Source organism: Grammomys surdaster, unplaced genomic scaffold (genome assembly GCF_004785775.1).
Source record: "Grammomys surdaster isolate TR1022 unplaced genomic scaffold, NIH_TR_1.0 188, whole genome shotgun sequence".
NCBI classification, from domain to species: Eukaryota; Metazoa; Chordata; class Mammalia; order Rodentia; family Muridae; genus Grammomys; species Grammomys surdaster.
The window spans coordinates 6,487,655-6,503,985 of NW_021604633.1; the positions used below are offsets into that span (position 1 = coordinate 6,487,655).

The 16,331-nt window shown below is 37.7% G+C and overlaps 1 protein-coding gene across 1 annotated transcript in view; it reads right to left on the minus strand.

Moving 5' to 3' along the window:
• Positions 1-16,331, minus strand: part of Bcap29 (B cell receptor associated protein 29) — a 41,123-nt gene that overhangs the window by 10,481 nt on the left and 14,311 nt on the right. The window contains exon 6 of the mRNA XM_028768846.1: positions 12,652-12,760. Coding sequence (XP_028624679.1) covers positions 12,652-12,760 — 109 coding nt within the window. The remainder of the gene's footprint in view (positions 1-12,651; positions 12,761-16,331) is intronic.

A 16,331-nucleotide genomic window follows, 5' to 3' on the forward strand; every position in this document is an offset into this window, starting at 1 on the left:
TCCTCTGAATTACAACAAGCTTACCTCAAGCACAGCACTTATTCCTGGATGATGACTGTGTCCTCACTAGACTGGGAATTGAAAACTGGACATGTAGCACACCGCCTACCCCATGGCAGGTGCTTACAGACAGATAAGTGACACGTACAAGTATCTGAAATAGTATTTCATGCAGGAAATACTGTTTTGTGGAAAACATAAACTATGCTTTCTTCTGGCTCAGATACTGTAATTATTACTCTATAGCCTTAAACCTCTTAATCTGTTTTGCAAGTGCCTTTGAAAATATTTTCTTCCATTTCCTAGCAGTGCTTAGCTTTTGGTATCTTCCACAAATGTACGTGTATCATACGCACGTAGGTAAATAATATGATGTATTCTCCCAGACAGAGTTATTAAATTAACAGACTGGCAGCCAAGGACGGGTAAGATTCTGCACAGAGCCTTACCAACCTAAGACATAAGTGATAATTTTGATAATGCATATTCCATGATGGGTAAGGAATGGATTCTTGTCAGAACAACCTAAGACAGGCTCAGTCTTGTTAATGAAATAAAAAGGGGGAGAGGCAGAGAGCCTTTGGGGCTGTTTGGCAAGAAGCTGACATGGGCCAAGGACAAGGAAATGGGCTGCTTGGCAGGAATATGACATTGGCCAAGGACAAGGAAGTAGGCTTCAGGCAGGAATCTGATATTAGGCTAGAACAAAGAAGTAATTTCAGGTAGGAATCTAAATCGTAGACTAGAACAAAGAAGTAATCTCAGGCAGGAACCTAAATATTAGGCTAGAACAAAGAAGTAATTTCAGACAGGAATCTAAATTTTAGGCTAGAACAAGGAAGTATGCTTCAGACATGAAAATGACCTTGGGCTAGGACAGGGAAGTGGGCTCAGATACTTTGGTCATCCTGTTAATCCCTTAGAAACAGTGATCACTGGAGTGTTCATGTAATTGGGTTTAATGCCTTGCCTTTTCTTTGACTATGTGTGTTTATTGTATTGCTTGTTTCTTGACTATTTGCATCTATTGTATTGCTAGACCCTCAACCTAAAACTGACCTTAATACATGCATGTAATCAAAGTGGTATAAAAGCATAAAGGAGGAGGGGGGTGGGATAGGGGTTTCTAGGGAGAGGAAATGGGGAAAGGGGATGACATCTGTATTGTAAATAAATAAAATATCTAATAAAAAATAAAAAAATATGATGTATTACTTTATAGTTATCTGATAGAAATTTTGGTCTCCAAAAGATAAGCACAACTCTATTGTCAATCAAAAAAAAAAAAAGGAAAGAAAAAAAAAAGAAGAAGAAGACATATTCAGGATAGCTGGAGAAGAAGGCAAACAAAAATACTTGAAATATTTTGATGGAATTGTACCAGCAAGAAAAATTAAGATTATCTTTGAGTATCAGAGTCCATAAAGTAAGAAAGTGCTCTAAAAACCAAACCAAAGCAAACAGCCTGACATAACTGAAATCTAGAAGCTAATCAAAAGAGCCTTAAATGGCCCCAAATAGATAATACAATCAACAAAATGTGTTAAAGTATAACTTAGAGTGTGATATAATTTCTCATGAGTTCACACTGACATGAATAACCAAACAGGGAGAACAGACATGCCTACACAAAATAATTAATAATGTATAATAATATATGTGAATTCTCTGCTCTCAAGGTGATAGAATACTTATAATCTCTTGATGTAGTTTGTAAACAGTATTTCCTTCTGAAGATTATAGTATGCTGAGAGGCCAGGAGGAGTCCATTTAGAGTACTGAGACTCAACAGATACTTTCTCAGTCAGATGATCCAGATCAGTATCAACAGTGATACATTACATGTATAGTATGTACTATTGAAATACTATAAGGACCAGCAAGATGGCTCATTGCTGCCAAGCTTGACAACTGAGTGGAAAGAGACAATTCACTTTTCAAAGTTTTCCTCTGATCTCCACACCTGTTTCATAGCATAGAGAAGCGTGTGTGTGTGTGTGTGCACGAGGTCAGAAGACAACTTGTGGGAATGTGTTCTCTTCTTCTACCATGTGGGTCCTGGGGATTGAACTCAGGTCATCAGGCTTGGCAGCAAGTGTCTTTAACCACTACATTATATACAGGAGTGCCTAGAAGTCACTAGGCTGTAAGTACTAAGTAACTGAGAACTTATCATAATCCCCTAGATTTCTTTAATGAAATGAATTATTGGGGGGGAGGGCATCAAGACAAGGTTTCTTTGTGTAGTCTTGGCTGTCCTGGAACTTCCTCTGTAGATTAGGGCTAGCCTTGAACTCACAGAGATTCATCTGCCTCTGTTTTCCAAGTGCTGGGATTAAAAGCATGTGCCATTATTTCCCAGCCTAAAATAAATGAATTTTTAAATAAAAAATTTGTGTCAAGTTTTCAGAAGTTTTGAATGATATTACAAATGAAGAAGAGGGTATCTATTCTATATACTCCAAGGCATAGATTATTCAAACAATAGACCCAAGAAATTCCCCCAGGATTCTCCTTAGAGAAACAAGAACTGAAGGAAGTCCTGTGGGGAGGGGGGTGATGGCAGGCTGCCAGAGAAGGAATTTGCTCGACATTGAAATTATCTCCAGGATAAACATTTATACTTTGCCAGCTGGCTGGAAGCTATGTGGAGATGCTGACGCCTAAGATGGAGTGATACAAAAGACACCTTAGAGCTGGGGCAGCTGGAATAACGGCTCATTCCCATCCCTCCAGTTAAAACAACTTTACTGACCCCTTGACAATGACCCCCAGGGTCACACCTTTCCTTGGGACTCACTCCTGCTCGAGTTCTGCTTGTTTCCTACCTTCTAAGGTCTGTCTTCTAAGCCTATAATAAACTCCTTCAAAACACAAGGGATTGAAGAGATGGCTCAGTGATTAAGAAAGAGTACTGCCTCCTCATCCAGAGGCCCCTGGTTCAATTTTCAGCAGCTCACAACCATTTGTTATTCCAGCTCCACGGATCTGACACCCTATTCTGGCCTCTGGGGCCATTAGGCATACTTGTAATGCACAGATATTCATGCAAATAGAACACCTACACACATCAAACAAACAAACAAACAAAGAAATAAACAAACTCAGTAATTTCTCTGGAGTGCATGCTTAGTAACTGGGCAGGAATGGAAGATATGGAAGGAAGGCACTCTATCATGTTTAAAGGGAGAGACTTCAGGAGAAGCTTCCTAGAAGTAGCAACTCTGGGGCAGAAGGATGAGCATCAAGTAGTGTATGCTTGCACTTACGAGAGTAAAGGATCAGGGTTCTAGGCAGGGAGACATTTAAAACTGAGCAAAGGGGAAAAGTGATGAGATGCCACTGTTGTAAGCACACGCTCTGATAAGAAAGGAGTGTAAAACTTAAAGCTGATAAGACTGGAGATGTGCTGGTGGTCAGATCACTGCATACCACACTGCACATCTTGAACTGCCACCTCTGTGACAAGGAAGCCAACAAAGAGTTTTAAATAGTGCAGAGGCATAACCATGGTTGAGCAAATAAAACAGCCACCGCCAGCAACAACAAAAATTCCCATTCTTAATAGCAATGTGAGAGGCTGGACTAATAGCAGAGAGATTAAACTGGACATACTTTAGCAAATTGCTTCCTTGGCAAGGACAGCCAGATGTTTTTGAGATAGAAACAAAGCTACCTAAAAATATACTATAGAGCAAACATTAATATACAAAAATAATTTTATTCTTTCATGTGAATATTTTAAAAAGACAAAAAAAATTGTTTCTTTGAATTCATCTTAATAGCCTTACATTTTAGGAGGGGAGGAAATGAATGAGGCCCATAGGAAAAGTGTTTTAAAATTTTGGAGCTGATAAGGATTTATCCATGCTGACACAATTTTTGGTATTCTGGGCCAGGAAATTGATTGGCAGGCTTTCAAATGTTTAAATAAAATAAGCTCCACTGTGTGTACCATATGTGAAAGAAGCATCAGTAATTTTGGGACAGGTGACTGTGATGCATGCCTTTAATCCCAGCACTTGGGAGGCAGAAGCATGTGGATCTTTGAGTTCAAGGCCAGCCTGGTCTACAGAGTGAGTTTGAAGATAGCCAGTGCTACACAGAGAAACCCTGTCTCAAAACAAACAAACAAACAAACAAACAAACCAATAACAACTTTGGTGTAGTTACTAAGCAAAGAATACGACTTTTCTTGCCAGCTTCATCATTCCTGCTCAGACATAAACCATAATTTGGTCATGAGGCCTTTCATTTTGCTTCATGAACACTCTTGAAGTCAGGGAAGCTAGTCCTACCTCATTTATGCTTCCCAAATCCTCTCCATCCTGATAACTCAGGGAAAATGACACTCTTTTCTGTAAAAGCTCCCTCAGTGGTATCAGTAAGAACCAATCACCCCTCTATTGTGCTCCGCTTCTGTCTTACTTTTCTATTACTGTGATAAAACACCATGACCAAGGTTACTTACAAAAGAAAGTATTTAAATGGGCTTATAGGTTCTGAGGGTTAGATTCCACGATGGCAAAGTGAAGGCATGCTGACTAACATTTCAATCCACAAAGGAAGCAAAGAGTACACTGGGGATAGAGTGAATCTTGTAAAACCTTAAAGCCATCCCCCAGTGACACACCTCTTGCATCAAGACCATACCTCCTATTCCTTTCCAAATAATTAATAAACACAATGAATGAGTGGTCTTGCTTCTGGTGAAAAGAGCCTCACAAGTCTGCTGTTTTTCTTGTAAGCTTCTACTACTAATTAACATTTAAGTTTATATAAGCAAAACATTATAAAGTTAGAAAAAAGAAAATTATAAACAGTACCAGAAATATACAGATATGCTAGGTAATATGTTCAGATTCATGCTTTAGGTTATACTTGCTATTTGCAAAAGCAAACACTCTTGAGCGCTGAATAGATCTCGTCTCATTTTTATTTTCCTAATAGAATATAAAAAAGACCATGCTAATTACTTTTTCAAATCAATTCTGCTGTCATGAACTTTTATCATTCCATACCAATGGGTTCAGCAGATGGTCTACATAAGCATCCATACAGTAATGCGAAGTAATTTGACTGGCTCATGTCCTCTTCTTCCAATGTTCCACCCAAGAGAATTCAACATTTAAGAATGGAGAGCTAAGAGATGGATCAAACATGCCAGGTCCTGCCCTAATGACTGCTAGAAACATCTTTTTGAAGTCAAGAATATTATTTAATTATCCACCTGCTGAATTTAAGATTTGGAGAAAGGGAAGTCACTGTGAAGTTTTCTCTCATGAAAAAAAATATATATTTAAAGGTCAAAAGGACAACAGTGAAGTTATTCCCATAGTCATGCTTACTTAATTACAAACATTATTTGGAGCTACATAATGGACATTCTAGTTTAGTTTCTTACCTAATTTTATAGGAGAGAAAACTGTCTTCTAAAAAGATTTACCAACTTGACCAAGATTACCCTGTGCTTCCCCACAGATTTCCAACTTAAACAACTTTTTGAAAATCTACTTTCTAGGTGAAGTTAGAAATTGAGTCAATTGATCAAATATTCCAAGCCAAAATTAGCTGTCTTACCAGGGTTTTTGAAAAAAAATAATATAATAAAAATACCAACAAAACCATTACTTTTTCATTGTATGTAAGTAAATCACTATAGAAAATAACTTAAACTAAAGACAGACATCCATTGTACATGCCAAAGGTAATTATTATGTATTAATCATTTGCTGTATTTTTTCCTAGGCATCTTTTTATATTTTATGTACATTGGTGTTTTGCCTGCGTGTATGGCATGTACATCTGTGTGAGGGTGTTGGAGCCTGTGGAAGTGGAGCTACAGACTGCTGTGAGCCGCCATGTGGCTGCTGTGAACTGAATCCAGGACCTCTGGAAGAACAATCAGTGCTCCTAACCGCTGAGCCATCTCTTCAACTATTTCCTAAGTATTTTTAGGCAAGTTGTCCAGTTTAATTTTTCTGTACTCCCTCTGCAATAAAAATAGGTTTCTATAAGGTGATATACTCATTGTAAAAACATTTACCATAAAGGTCTTTAATAATCATGTATACCTAGCTAGGAAGTATAGCAAAAGAACATCAAAATATTAAGACATTCTTTTTTTCCCCCACAGAGGACCCAACATTTTATCTCCACAATTCACTGCGTCCTAGAATGACACATCAACAAACCTGTCAATCATATGCTTTGTTCCACTCAAAAGAGCAATGTTATTGATCCATTTTTCTGCCAGTTTAAGTTGATCAAAATTTAGAGAGTTGTGTTTATTGACCTTGTCCCTTAGAAGATTATTCAGAATGCAGTTGGCTGTGTCTATTTATGATTTTTTTTGGGTAGACTTCCTGCTTCCTAATGTATCATTTAGAGGAGGAAGTAAAACTATTGTTTTAAGTATATATATTTGCTACACCTATCTGGACTCTATAATCTTCATTAAATAGTCTGTTTTCTCTTGCTAATACCCTCTGTAATGATTACAAAAGCTTTTCCTTGGTATAGGTAATTTTATTTGCTATTTGGGAATAGTAAGAGTTCACAGAAAAGGAAAATATAACTGAATGGGAATGTAAAAAGGAAACAAACAATAACATATCACCATTATATATTTGTCCTAATAAAGTAATCCTTTTCAGAGACCAGATTTGCCTTGAACTCACAGAGATCCACCTGTCTCTGCCTCCCTAGTGCTGGGATTAGAGGCACATACCACCACTGCCAGGCTCTAAGAAAGTAATTTTATAGGAAGCAAGACTCATTTTATAGTTTGATCATACCATCAACCATCCATATACACAGATAATATAGAGATGAGTTAATAAGTGCATTACTTGCCTAACTAAAAGGATTGGTCATAGGCTTTAATCACTTTAAAAAGCTACTATCAAGTGGGTTGGTCAGATAACTAAGTTTGCAAGGCAAGGGTTAAGGTAGGGGGATCAGGAATTACAGAGCAGCTTTAGTTACATGAGATCCTGCCTCAAAAACAAAAACAAACAAACTAACAAAGCACAAAAACCAAACAAACAAAAAAACCTACCATAAGAAGAAAAAGAAAAGAAAGGATAGTTTAATTCATGATTCATGTCCACAATAATTTTACTACTAGAAGTATCCAGAGATTAGACCTTGAGAACTTAATTTTAGAAAGATACACGTTTATCTGCAGGAACTGGAAATCCTATAATTTAAGTTTGCATAAAAAGCTTACATTATCCTTTAGACTCAGGCAGGAATATAGATGTCTGGCTATACAGAGCAGAAGTGTCCTATGATTCTGCATTTGGTTGTGATTTTCAGTTTCTATTGAAAATCACTTATCAGTTTCAGTCTCTGCTTCCTTTGTTAGTAAACTTACTACCAGTAAAAAAGGAAATTAAAAAAAATACATTTTGAGGTTGCAAAGGCAGTCTATGAAAGGAAATTTTAGTTTTTATTTTTCAAGGTACAGCAAAGTAATAGAGAAGCATTCACCTAGGAAGATCGTTGAATCACCAGTATTTTAGAGAGGGTACACAAGTGTTCTGCTCCCTGGCTCAGAACTAAAGCCTCTATTACATGCTTCTAAGCACTGAGGTACACATTATACTCAGTTCATTATACTCTGTCTCTGTTCTAGCTATACAGCCTTTATTTAGAAAAGTCATTAAACAGTTGCTTTTCCCTTAAGAGATATATATTTTTCTTTTTGAATCAGGGTCATGCTATATAACTTGGGTGCCTCTAACTCATAATTCTTTTGCTCTTAGCCACTAAAGTGCTGGGTTTTCAGGTGAGTGCCACCATGCCTGGAAACAGGTATATTTTTTAAGAAAAGTGTTAATTATTTTTCATGTTAAATGATTTACAAAGCATGTTTTGAAGAATTCTTTAAAATACGATGAATAGAAAAATTAAGAAAGGAAAGGGAAACGGAAGGAAGAAGGATCAGGAACTGTGCCTCAATTCTTGTTTGTCTCTGAGACAGGCTCCTGTAGTAGCCCAGGCCAAATGTGACTGTCTGCTGGAGGAAGCAGACAGATCCTGCTGTTTCCATCCCTGTAATGCAGGGATTACACTATCCACTCTTTCTCCCAGGTTCCTTTTTAAGGAGATGTGAATTGCTACATAACCTTTGCTCTAAGGTTGGCAGCCCTAATGATTTCTTTTTAAGTAATGCAAGTTACAAATGTAATCCTGGGTTTTTGGGTTTTGTTTTGTTTTGTTTTGTTTTAGTTTTTGAGACAGGGTTTCTCTGTATAACAAACAGCCTTGGCTGGTCTGAAACTAACTTTGTAAACCAGGCTAGTCTTGAGCTCACAGAGATCTACCTGCCTCTGCCTCTTTGGTGGTGAGATTAAGGTGTGCACCATGCCTGGACAATTCTGTTCTTAAAGGCATGAGGAACAGGTATTATCATTTCTAGTTAAGTATCATGTAGTTTTACCATGGCCTAAATGCATTCAATATTTGGGTAGTAGATGTTTCCTTTAGCTATAAGTAGAAACACTGAGAAAGATTTAGTTGTAGGAACAACTACTACTAATTATCCTGGAAGGGTCTTTAAATTAAATTAATCTTTTGAACAGCAGGTTTACTACAACACAGGTTTATTTCTATTATGAGCTTTATAAATTCCTTACAGCTTAGGATCTGATTTTTCATAATAAAGCCCTTTCCCAATTACTCAACACACTGGGATATCAGACTTATTGTTAAATGGATTATTAAAGTGAAAGACTAGATCCTTGCACCTGACTAGGTAGTCTTAAGTGTAAATTAGGTGCTCTGGGATATGTGTGCTCTCTTCTGATCTCGGAGGTAATTAATATTAATGTACTGAAACATAGAAATAGCTAACTAGCCAAACTCTGAGCCAGAGATTAAAAACTGGAATATTTACTAGTAGAGTGTTCTTTTAAAAATATTTATTTTATGTGTGTGCATGAGTGTATGTATATATGCTATATGCAAGCAGAAGCCCGAGGGGGTAGAAAAGATCACTGGATCCCTTGGAATTGAATTACACACAATTGTGAACCATTATGTTGGTGTTTCTGGCAATCAAACTCTGGTTCTCTGGAAGAGCAACAAGTGCTCTTAACCACTAAGCCGTCTCTCCAGTCCAGAAACAAGTGCTCTTAACTGCTAGAGTGTAAGGATAGAGTAAAGAATACTACTCTTGTGTTTTGGTGCTAAAATTAGCTTAAATAAACCTTTATATTTAATACTTTATTTTCTCTAAAAAAAACTTTGAGAAAATACTTAATGTGGATCATAGAAGTACAAAAGAAAATTCCTTTGAGAAACTTTCTATAAAATACCAGAATGATTAAAAGATCATTCTGAAAAGTGCTTAAACAATGTCATCTTAGTATCCCCAATTTTTAGAAATATTTAAATGAGTATTTGATGCAGCTGTGTGTCAAGCAGTGTACTGTTAAAATCATATAAAACTTTAGGAGTTGTCTCAGTTTCTTAGTCTTGTCCATGAATTTTCCTGGTATAAGTCAAGAGAACAGCAAGGAACATCTCTGGAAACAGAGCTTTTGAGCTTCTCAAGGTCACTAAGAATGTTACCTAAAAAAGTTTTCCACGTTAATGAAATGTGTTCATAAAATATTACACATCTTGCAGAAACCAAACAGGACACACTCAAACAGGTAAAGTCTGCTTTGAGTTCAACACTGACTCCCTTTGAAAGCAGTCCGACAGTCTACAGTTCAAACACAGGACCAGTAGATCTTCTTATCAGATTATAAGCACAAGCCAATAGTATTAAAGAGTTCATTTTCTCCAAACACCCAAGTTTTCTGTTAAATAAATGCTGAAGCAATACTGAGTTTGGTTTTATGTCAGGATTAAGAAGCTAAAGTTTAAAGTATCTTAAAATTACAAGTTGTTTTAAAATTTATTTCGTATTCTGAGTATATATATCCCTCTTGAGGCTTTTGACACGACTGAGAATGTCCTCAGCACCCATGCCTCCCTCAAGCCTCATTTTTGTAAAGTGTAAATTGTAAATTTTGAATGGCAAAGAAAGAGGAGACTAAATTGCTTGGAGAGGAATGAGAATATCACCTATTATCATATTTGGAGAACATTACAATTTATTTATTAATTCATTCATTCATTTATTTTTAACGTGTTGTGTGTGTATGTGTGTGTGTGACTGTGTCTGTGTGAGAACATGCAGTGCATACAAGCACAGACGTGGAGGTAAAGAGAACACGCTGAGGGAGATGCCTCCTGCTTTTTATCATGTGGGTCCTGAGGCTCCATCTCAGGTAGTGAGTGGTGGCAGTAAATACTTTTACTGCTGAGCTATCTTGCTAGATTTCTTGACTTTTTACATTTATTTATGCTGTGTGCATATGGAAGCCAGAGGTCAACACTGGGTGCACTGAACCTGGTTGCTCACTGATCATACAAAGACTAGCTTAGGCCGGCAAGCCCTAAAGATCCTTCTGTTTTTGTTTTCTCAGAGCTCCAACTACAGTTGATTGTCACCATTCTGGCTTTAAGATAGCCACTAGGCCTCATCTTTTTTTTGTTTGCTTGTTTTCAAGACAGAATCTTACTCTGTAGCTCTAGCTCTCCTGGAACTCATTATATAAACCAGGCAGTCCTCAGACTCACAGAGATCTGGCTGCCTCTGCCTCCCAAGTGCGAGACTAAAGGTGTATGTCACTATGGCCAGCTTCAGGTCCTCTTTGCTTGACAAGCAATTTATTGACTGAAATCCTTATTATTAATTTTTTTGACAGTTTAATGCTGGTAGGGCTGGTCTAAAACCCAGCCTGTAGGTAAGATCCCTTTCACATCAATGTCCTGAACCATCATGCCTGGTTTATGAAGTGTTATAGAATGAATACAAGGTTTTGTGCATGCTAAGCAAACACTGTATGAACTGAGCTAACCCCCCGGCTTTGTTTTGTTTTTTTTTTTTTTTGTAAATGTTATATTACCTACTTACAAAACAAGAGATCCATGTCAGATATAAAAAGATTTTTTAACATTTTTACTAATTAAATATACTTTTGAAATACTTCCTTACATTCTTTAAAAGGATGAATAGCAACATATTATGAGTCAAAAAAAAATCACCATTGCAGAAGATAGGGACTACTAAATTAATATTTATGTAAATGTTAAACTTTCCTAACTATATCTAAGTATTTTGGAATTACAGTAAATACAATAGTATTAAATTAAAACAAGACTTTTGAGTTTGCAGCTATACCAAAAGTCTTGTTTAGAAGAGTACTTTGGACTTTTAATCCAGTAATTCTAAGCTATCTTTGTCTTCCACTTTTATTTCACTGCTTAAATTTAAATAAGACATTTTAGGAGTTGATGAGATGTCTCAGTGGATAAGGAGTACCAGCTGCTCTTTCAGAGAACCTGGGTTCAGTTCCCAGCACCCACATGCAAGCTTACAACTCTGTAATTTCAGTTCCAGAGTATCTGATGCCCTCTTCTAGCCTCTGAGGGCACTAGGCACACATGTAGTGCACAGACATACATACAGGAAAAACACCCACACATACTAAAAAAAAAAAAATTTAAAAATTTAAAAAAGTAGTGAAGTGATCAAAGAATTTTGCAGCACATGAAATATCCTCATCTGGGTTTTTGTATATAGAATTAGCTTTTATCTTTGGAATTTCAATTTAAAATTCAAATATGCCTTTATGAAATAAATCCTGACCAAATAATGTAGATGGATTTTTAACAATAGCAAGTAATATTTCAGAGGACTTCTATTGTGCTGAGAGCAACTTAAAGCAAACCTAAACTCGTAATGATCTCAAGCAGGTCTTGACTTAGTCCCTGAATCCTATTTACCTTCAACCTAAAGTAGCCGACGACGTGAACCTGGGGAAGGTCTATGCATTCATCGTCACCGTAGCCAACCGTCTTAACCATGAACACCTGACAGGCTTCCTTGTGCATCAAGCATTATCTGCTTCCACTGTAGAAACACTGCCGGGGGCAAGCTATACACACTCAACAGGTCGTTAGAATTAACAGTGGATCTGGAGTATCGACTTGACTATAGGATGGGTATTGATAGACTAAGAACAACTGGACCTTATTTTAGCACAATAACAGTTGTCTTCCTGGACTTAGATTTAGGATGCCCCAATTTGAACCTACAGTGCAATTTCTCAACTGGTATCCCAGACTGATGCTTACTTTCTGTCTTTCTCAAAAAAAAATTTTTTTTAATTTAAGTTTAGTGTGTTGGAAATATTAGGGCTTAAGATAAGCAATGTATTATTCTATCAAGGCTGTCACCTTGTGATTAGTTTTATTAAAGAAGTAATACATGATGACTGAAAGAAATGTGACTCATTTTACAAAAATCTGTTTATAGGAAAGTTTTCAAGCCCATAGCTCTTTTGCTGAGGCAAGCACATTTGTATTTACAACACAAATCTGAAACACCTACATGTTTTTCTGCATAACAGAACATGTTTCTCTTGGCACAAAGTTTCAATTTCATATTCGAATAGAGATCTATAAATAAGCCATCCTCAGTGCTTGGCCAGAGGGCATTTAGTTTTGTTTAAAGTAAACCAATGAGGTGTATGTGACAGCATAAAATATCTGATAGTCCTTCCCCTTTATACATGCATGCAAAATTACCATCGGAAGCCTTCTTCAGCTCAGTTTTCAGTTTTTCCTTGTCTTCTACTAGCTTTTTATTTTCAGTTTCCAAAATGTGTTCTTCAGCATTGTCATTATTTTTTAGCACCTATCATAAAAGAGTTACAAGAAAAAATAAGCTTAGATTGCAACAGTTGGATATTTTTTGAACAAATTTAAATTATTGGTCTTTATTAATATCTTTTATAAAGTACTTTTACTAATAGAAACTTGATAGCTAGCAAACACACAGAGTTTTGTGAAGCTGGAGAGAGAGCTCAGCTGTTAAGGGGACATACACTTCTACCGAGGACCTGAGTGGGATTCCCAGCATCCACGTGGGGCAGCTGACAACTCCCTATATATCTAGCTCCAGAGGAACCCAATTGACCTCTGTGTGCAACTACATGTACATTCATATCGCCACACACATTCACAAGGACACACATCAACATAAAAATATTCCTATAAATGATTATTCTAGCTGGAAGGTGGTAGCACATGCCTTTAATCCCAGTACTTGGGCGAAGAGGTAGTAGTATCTCTGTGAGTTTGAGACAAGCCTGTTCTACAGAGTGAGTTCCAGGACAGCTGGAGCCACACAGAGAAACCTTGTCCCAAACAAAACAAAACATAACAAAACAAAACAAAACAAAACAAAACAAAACAAAAGATCTGCTTTTATTATGGATGATGTCTCTGAGATGAAAGTAAGAATTTCTGATTGGGCTATAATTAGGATAATGCTTTTAAATTCAATGTGACTGACTTCTTTGGTTAAGGATGATTTTTATGTTTTATGTACAAATCATCATGCTATAACTGTATTATCTACTGGAAACTATTTTTTACACATGGAAGTATGTACAGTAAAATGTTGCCAGGATGAAGATGGGTAAGTGGGAAATGGCAGGGTAATCTCAGGGGAGGAAAGTTCTGGTTTTCATTAAACAATACCAAATTCATTTTTTAATGTAGTTGATAATTTAAAATGCTCTTTATACTTCAAAATCTAATCTGGATATAATAATGTCTGTAGCTTGTCTTTTCTAGGTAAGAACAATATACAGATCTGAGCAGTAAATGTGGAATAGAGACTGAAGGAAAGGCCATACAGAAACTGCCCCACCTAGGGATCCATCCCATCTGCAGATACCAAACCCAGACACTATTGCTGATGCCAAGAAGAGCTTGCTGACAGGAGCCTGGTGTAGCTGTCCCCTGAGAGGCTGGCTCTGCCATAGTCTGACAAATACAGAAGTGGATGCTCGAAGCCAAACATTGGCTGAGCACAGGGACCCCAGTGAAGGAATTGGCAAGGACTGAAGGAGCTGAAGGGGTTTGCAACCCCACAGGAAGAACAAAAATATTAACCAACCAGATCCCTCAGAGCTCCCAGGGACTAAAACACCAACCAAAGAATAGACATGGAGGGACCTATGGCTCCAGCTGCGTATGTAGCAGAGGATGGCCTTATCTGGCATCAGTGGGAGGTGAGGCCCTTGGTCCTGTGAAGGCTCAATGACTCAGTGTAGGGGAGTGCTAGGCTGCTGAGGCAGGAGTGGGTGGGCGGGTGGGAGAGCACCCTCATAGAGGCAGGGGTCACAGGGAGGAGATATGGGGTTTGTGGAGGGGAAACAGGGAAGGGGGATAATATTTGAAATGTAAATAAATAAAATAACCAATTAAAAATATGAAAAAAATCCTAACTTGCATGCCTAGATAGAAATCATCACTGTTACTACAAATTAGAAACAGATTAAAAGAAACATATCATAAAAGTTACATAAAAACATAAAAGTTACAAAGAAAGATAAATTATATTTTAAATATATGAAGAGCTAAGGGATAGCTCAGTCAGTAAAGTGTTATCACACTGAGTTCGATCCCTAAAACCCACATAAGGAAACAGGCTTGGTAAAGCCTGCCTGCATTGGGTAGATAGAGACAGGAGGAATCTGCACACTACTTGGCCAATCAGCCTAGCTTATTCTAGGAGCTCTAGGCCAATCAGAGATCTTTTCTCAAAAAACCAAAGTGAATAGTACCTGAAGAATGAACCTGAGGTTGACCTCTGACCTCTATGCTTATGTGCACACACGGACCAGTACCCCTCTCCTCAACCCACACACAATAACATAAATAGAAAATAAACTTATGCATTCACAAGCATGGGCCAGTAGACCAAACACAGTAGCAGCAGCTTAGTTCTGATAGCTTCCACAGTTAGGAAACATGGTGATTTAAAATTTTCTATACCAGAGTGATTCATTTTCTATTATTAGTGGGTACTTTATCAGACAAAACTCACAAAATCTGGTGAGCAATGCGTAGATGCAAACATTTTGGCATGAAAGATACTATAAGAGGTGGAATGAAGAGAAACCTGGTCTATAGTCTTCGTTTGGTAGCTTTCATCTAATGGAAAGGAAAAACAGGTACATAAAAGCTAAAACAAGAACAACATGGCACTCCACGTTGGAGTAGGATAGGTGTAGGCAGCTCAGGGGAGGAATTAAAGCTCCAGTCAACATACTGTCTGACGAGCTTTGAAGAGATGGAAGACCGAAACAGTCTGAAACAGAAAGACCATCAGACCTTTTAGAATTAAAAAAAAAAATTGCCTCTAAAAAAGCAGAGTGAGAATTTCTCCAAGTCTCTTTTAATTTGTTGCTTACTTCAAGTTCGAAACAATTTTAGCCTAGAAAAGAAGAGTCAGGATAGATTTAAAAACATTGGGCTTACTTTGGACGATTACTGCAGTGGGGGTGATTACCAGAATTGGGAAGGAACCACTGAGCTGCAGGAATGTTTACAGTGACTGCTTGACTTACGCCAACCAACTGGGAAAAGCTTGGTTTGTGGCAGTCTTGTAAATAAGTGTTCATTACTGCACCTGTAAACCTGCTCCAATTTATTATCCTTAATTCATGCTGGAGGGAGACCAAGAGGGCTGGAGTCTGCAACTCAACAGCTCCCAGCTACAAGAACACAAGTCTTCACTAGCCCACCCCTCTCATCCACCCCAGGAAGCAGCTGAGAGCAAAGGTCATTGAGAAGTAAAGTATCATGTTGCCATTCTGAAGCAGCTCAGTTAAAATGAACTGATGGCAAGGCATGAATGCACACATCAGAGTGAGAAGATGAGGCAGGAGGATTGTGATCTCTCTCTCTCTCTCTCTTTCTCTCTCTCTCTCTCACTCTCTCTCTCTCTCTCTCTCTCTCTCTCAGGATGTATTTACTTTTCTGTGTATGAGTGTTTGTCTGCATGTATGTCTGTGTACCATGTGTGCTAGTGCCCATGGAGGCTAGAAGAGGGTACCAGATACCCCACAACTAGAGGTAAGAGGGCTACTATGTAGGTGCTGGAAACTGAACTCAGGGTCCTATGGAAGAGCAGCCAGTGCTCTTAACCAGGGAGCCAGCCCCTCTCCCGGCCGAATATTGTGATTTCAAGGACCATTTGGGCTACTTAAAGAGAATTTGCCCTGAAAAAAAAAAAAACCCAAAAAGTTAACTGTTCTTTCATAATTATCTCATTTCTTTAATTGAATTATTAGAAGAAAAATGGGCCTTGGGCACCAAATAATCATCATTTCATAGGACAGCACAGGAGTTGGGGGGACAGAATAAATATGTGGTTGTAAATGTGGGGGCTACAGTCAGGCTGCATGGTCTCA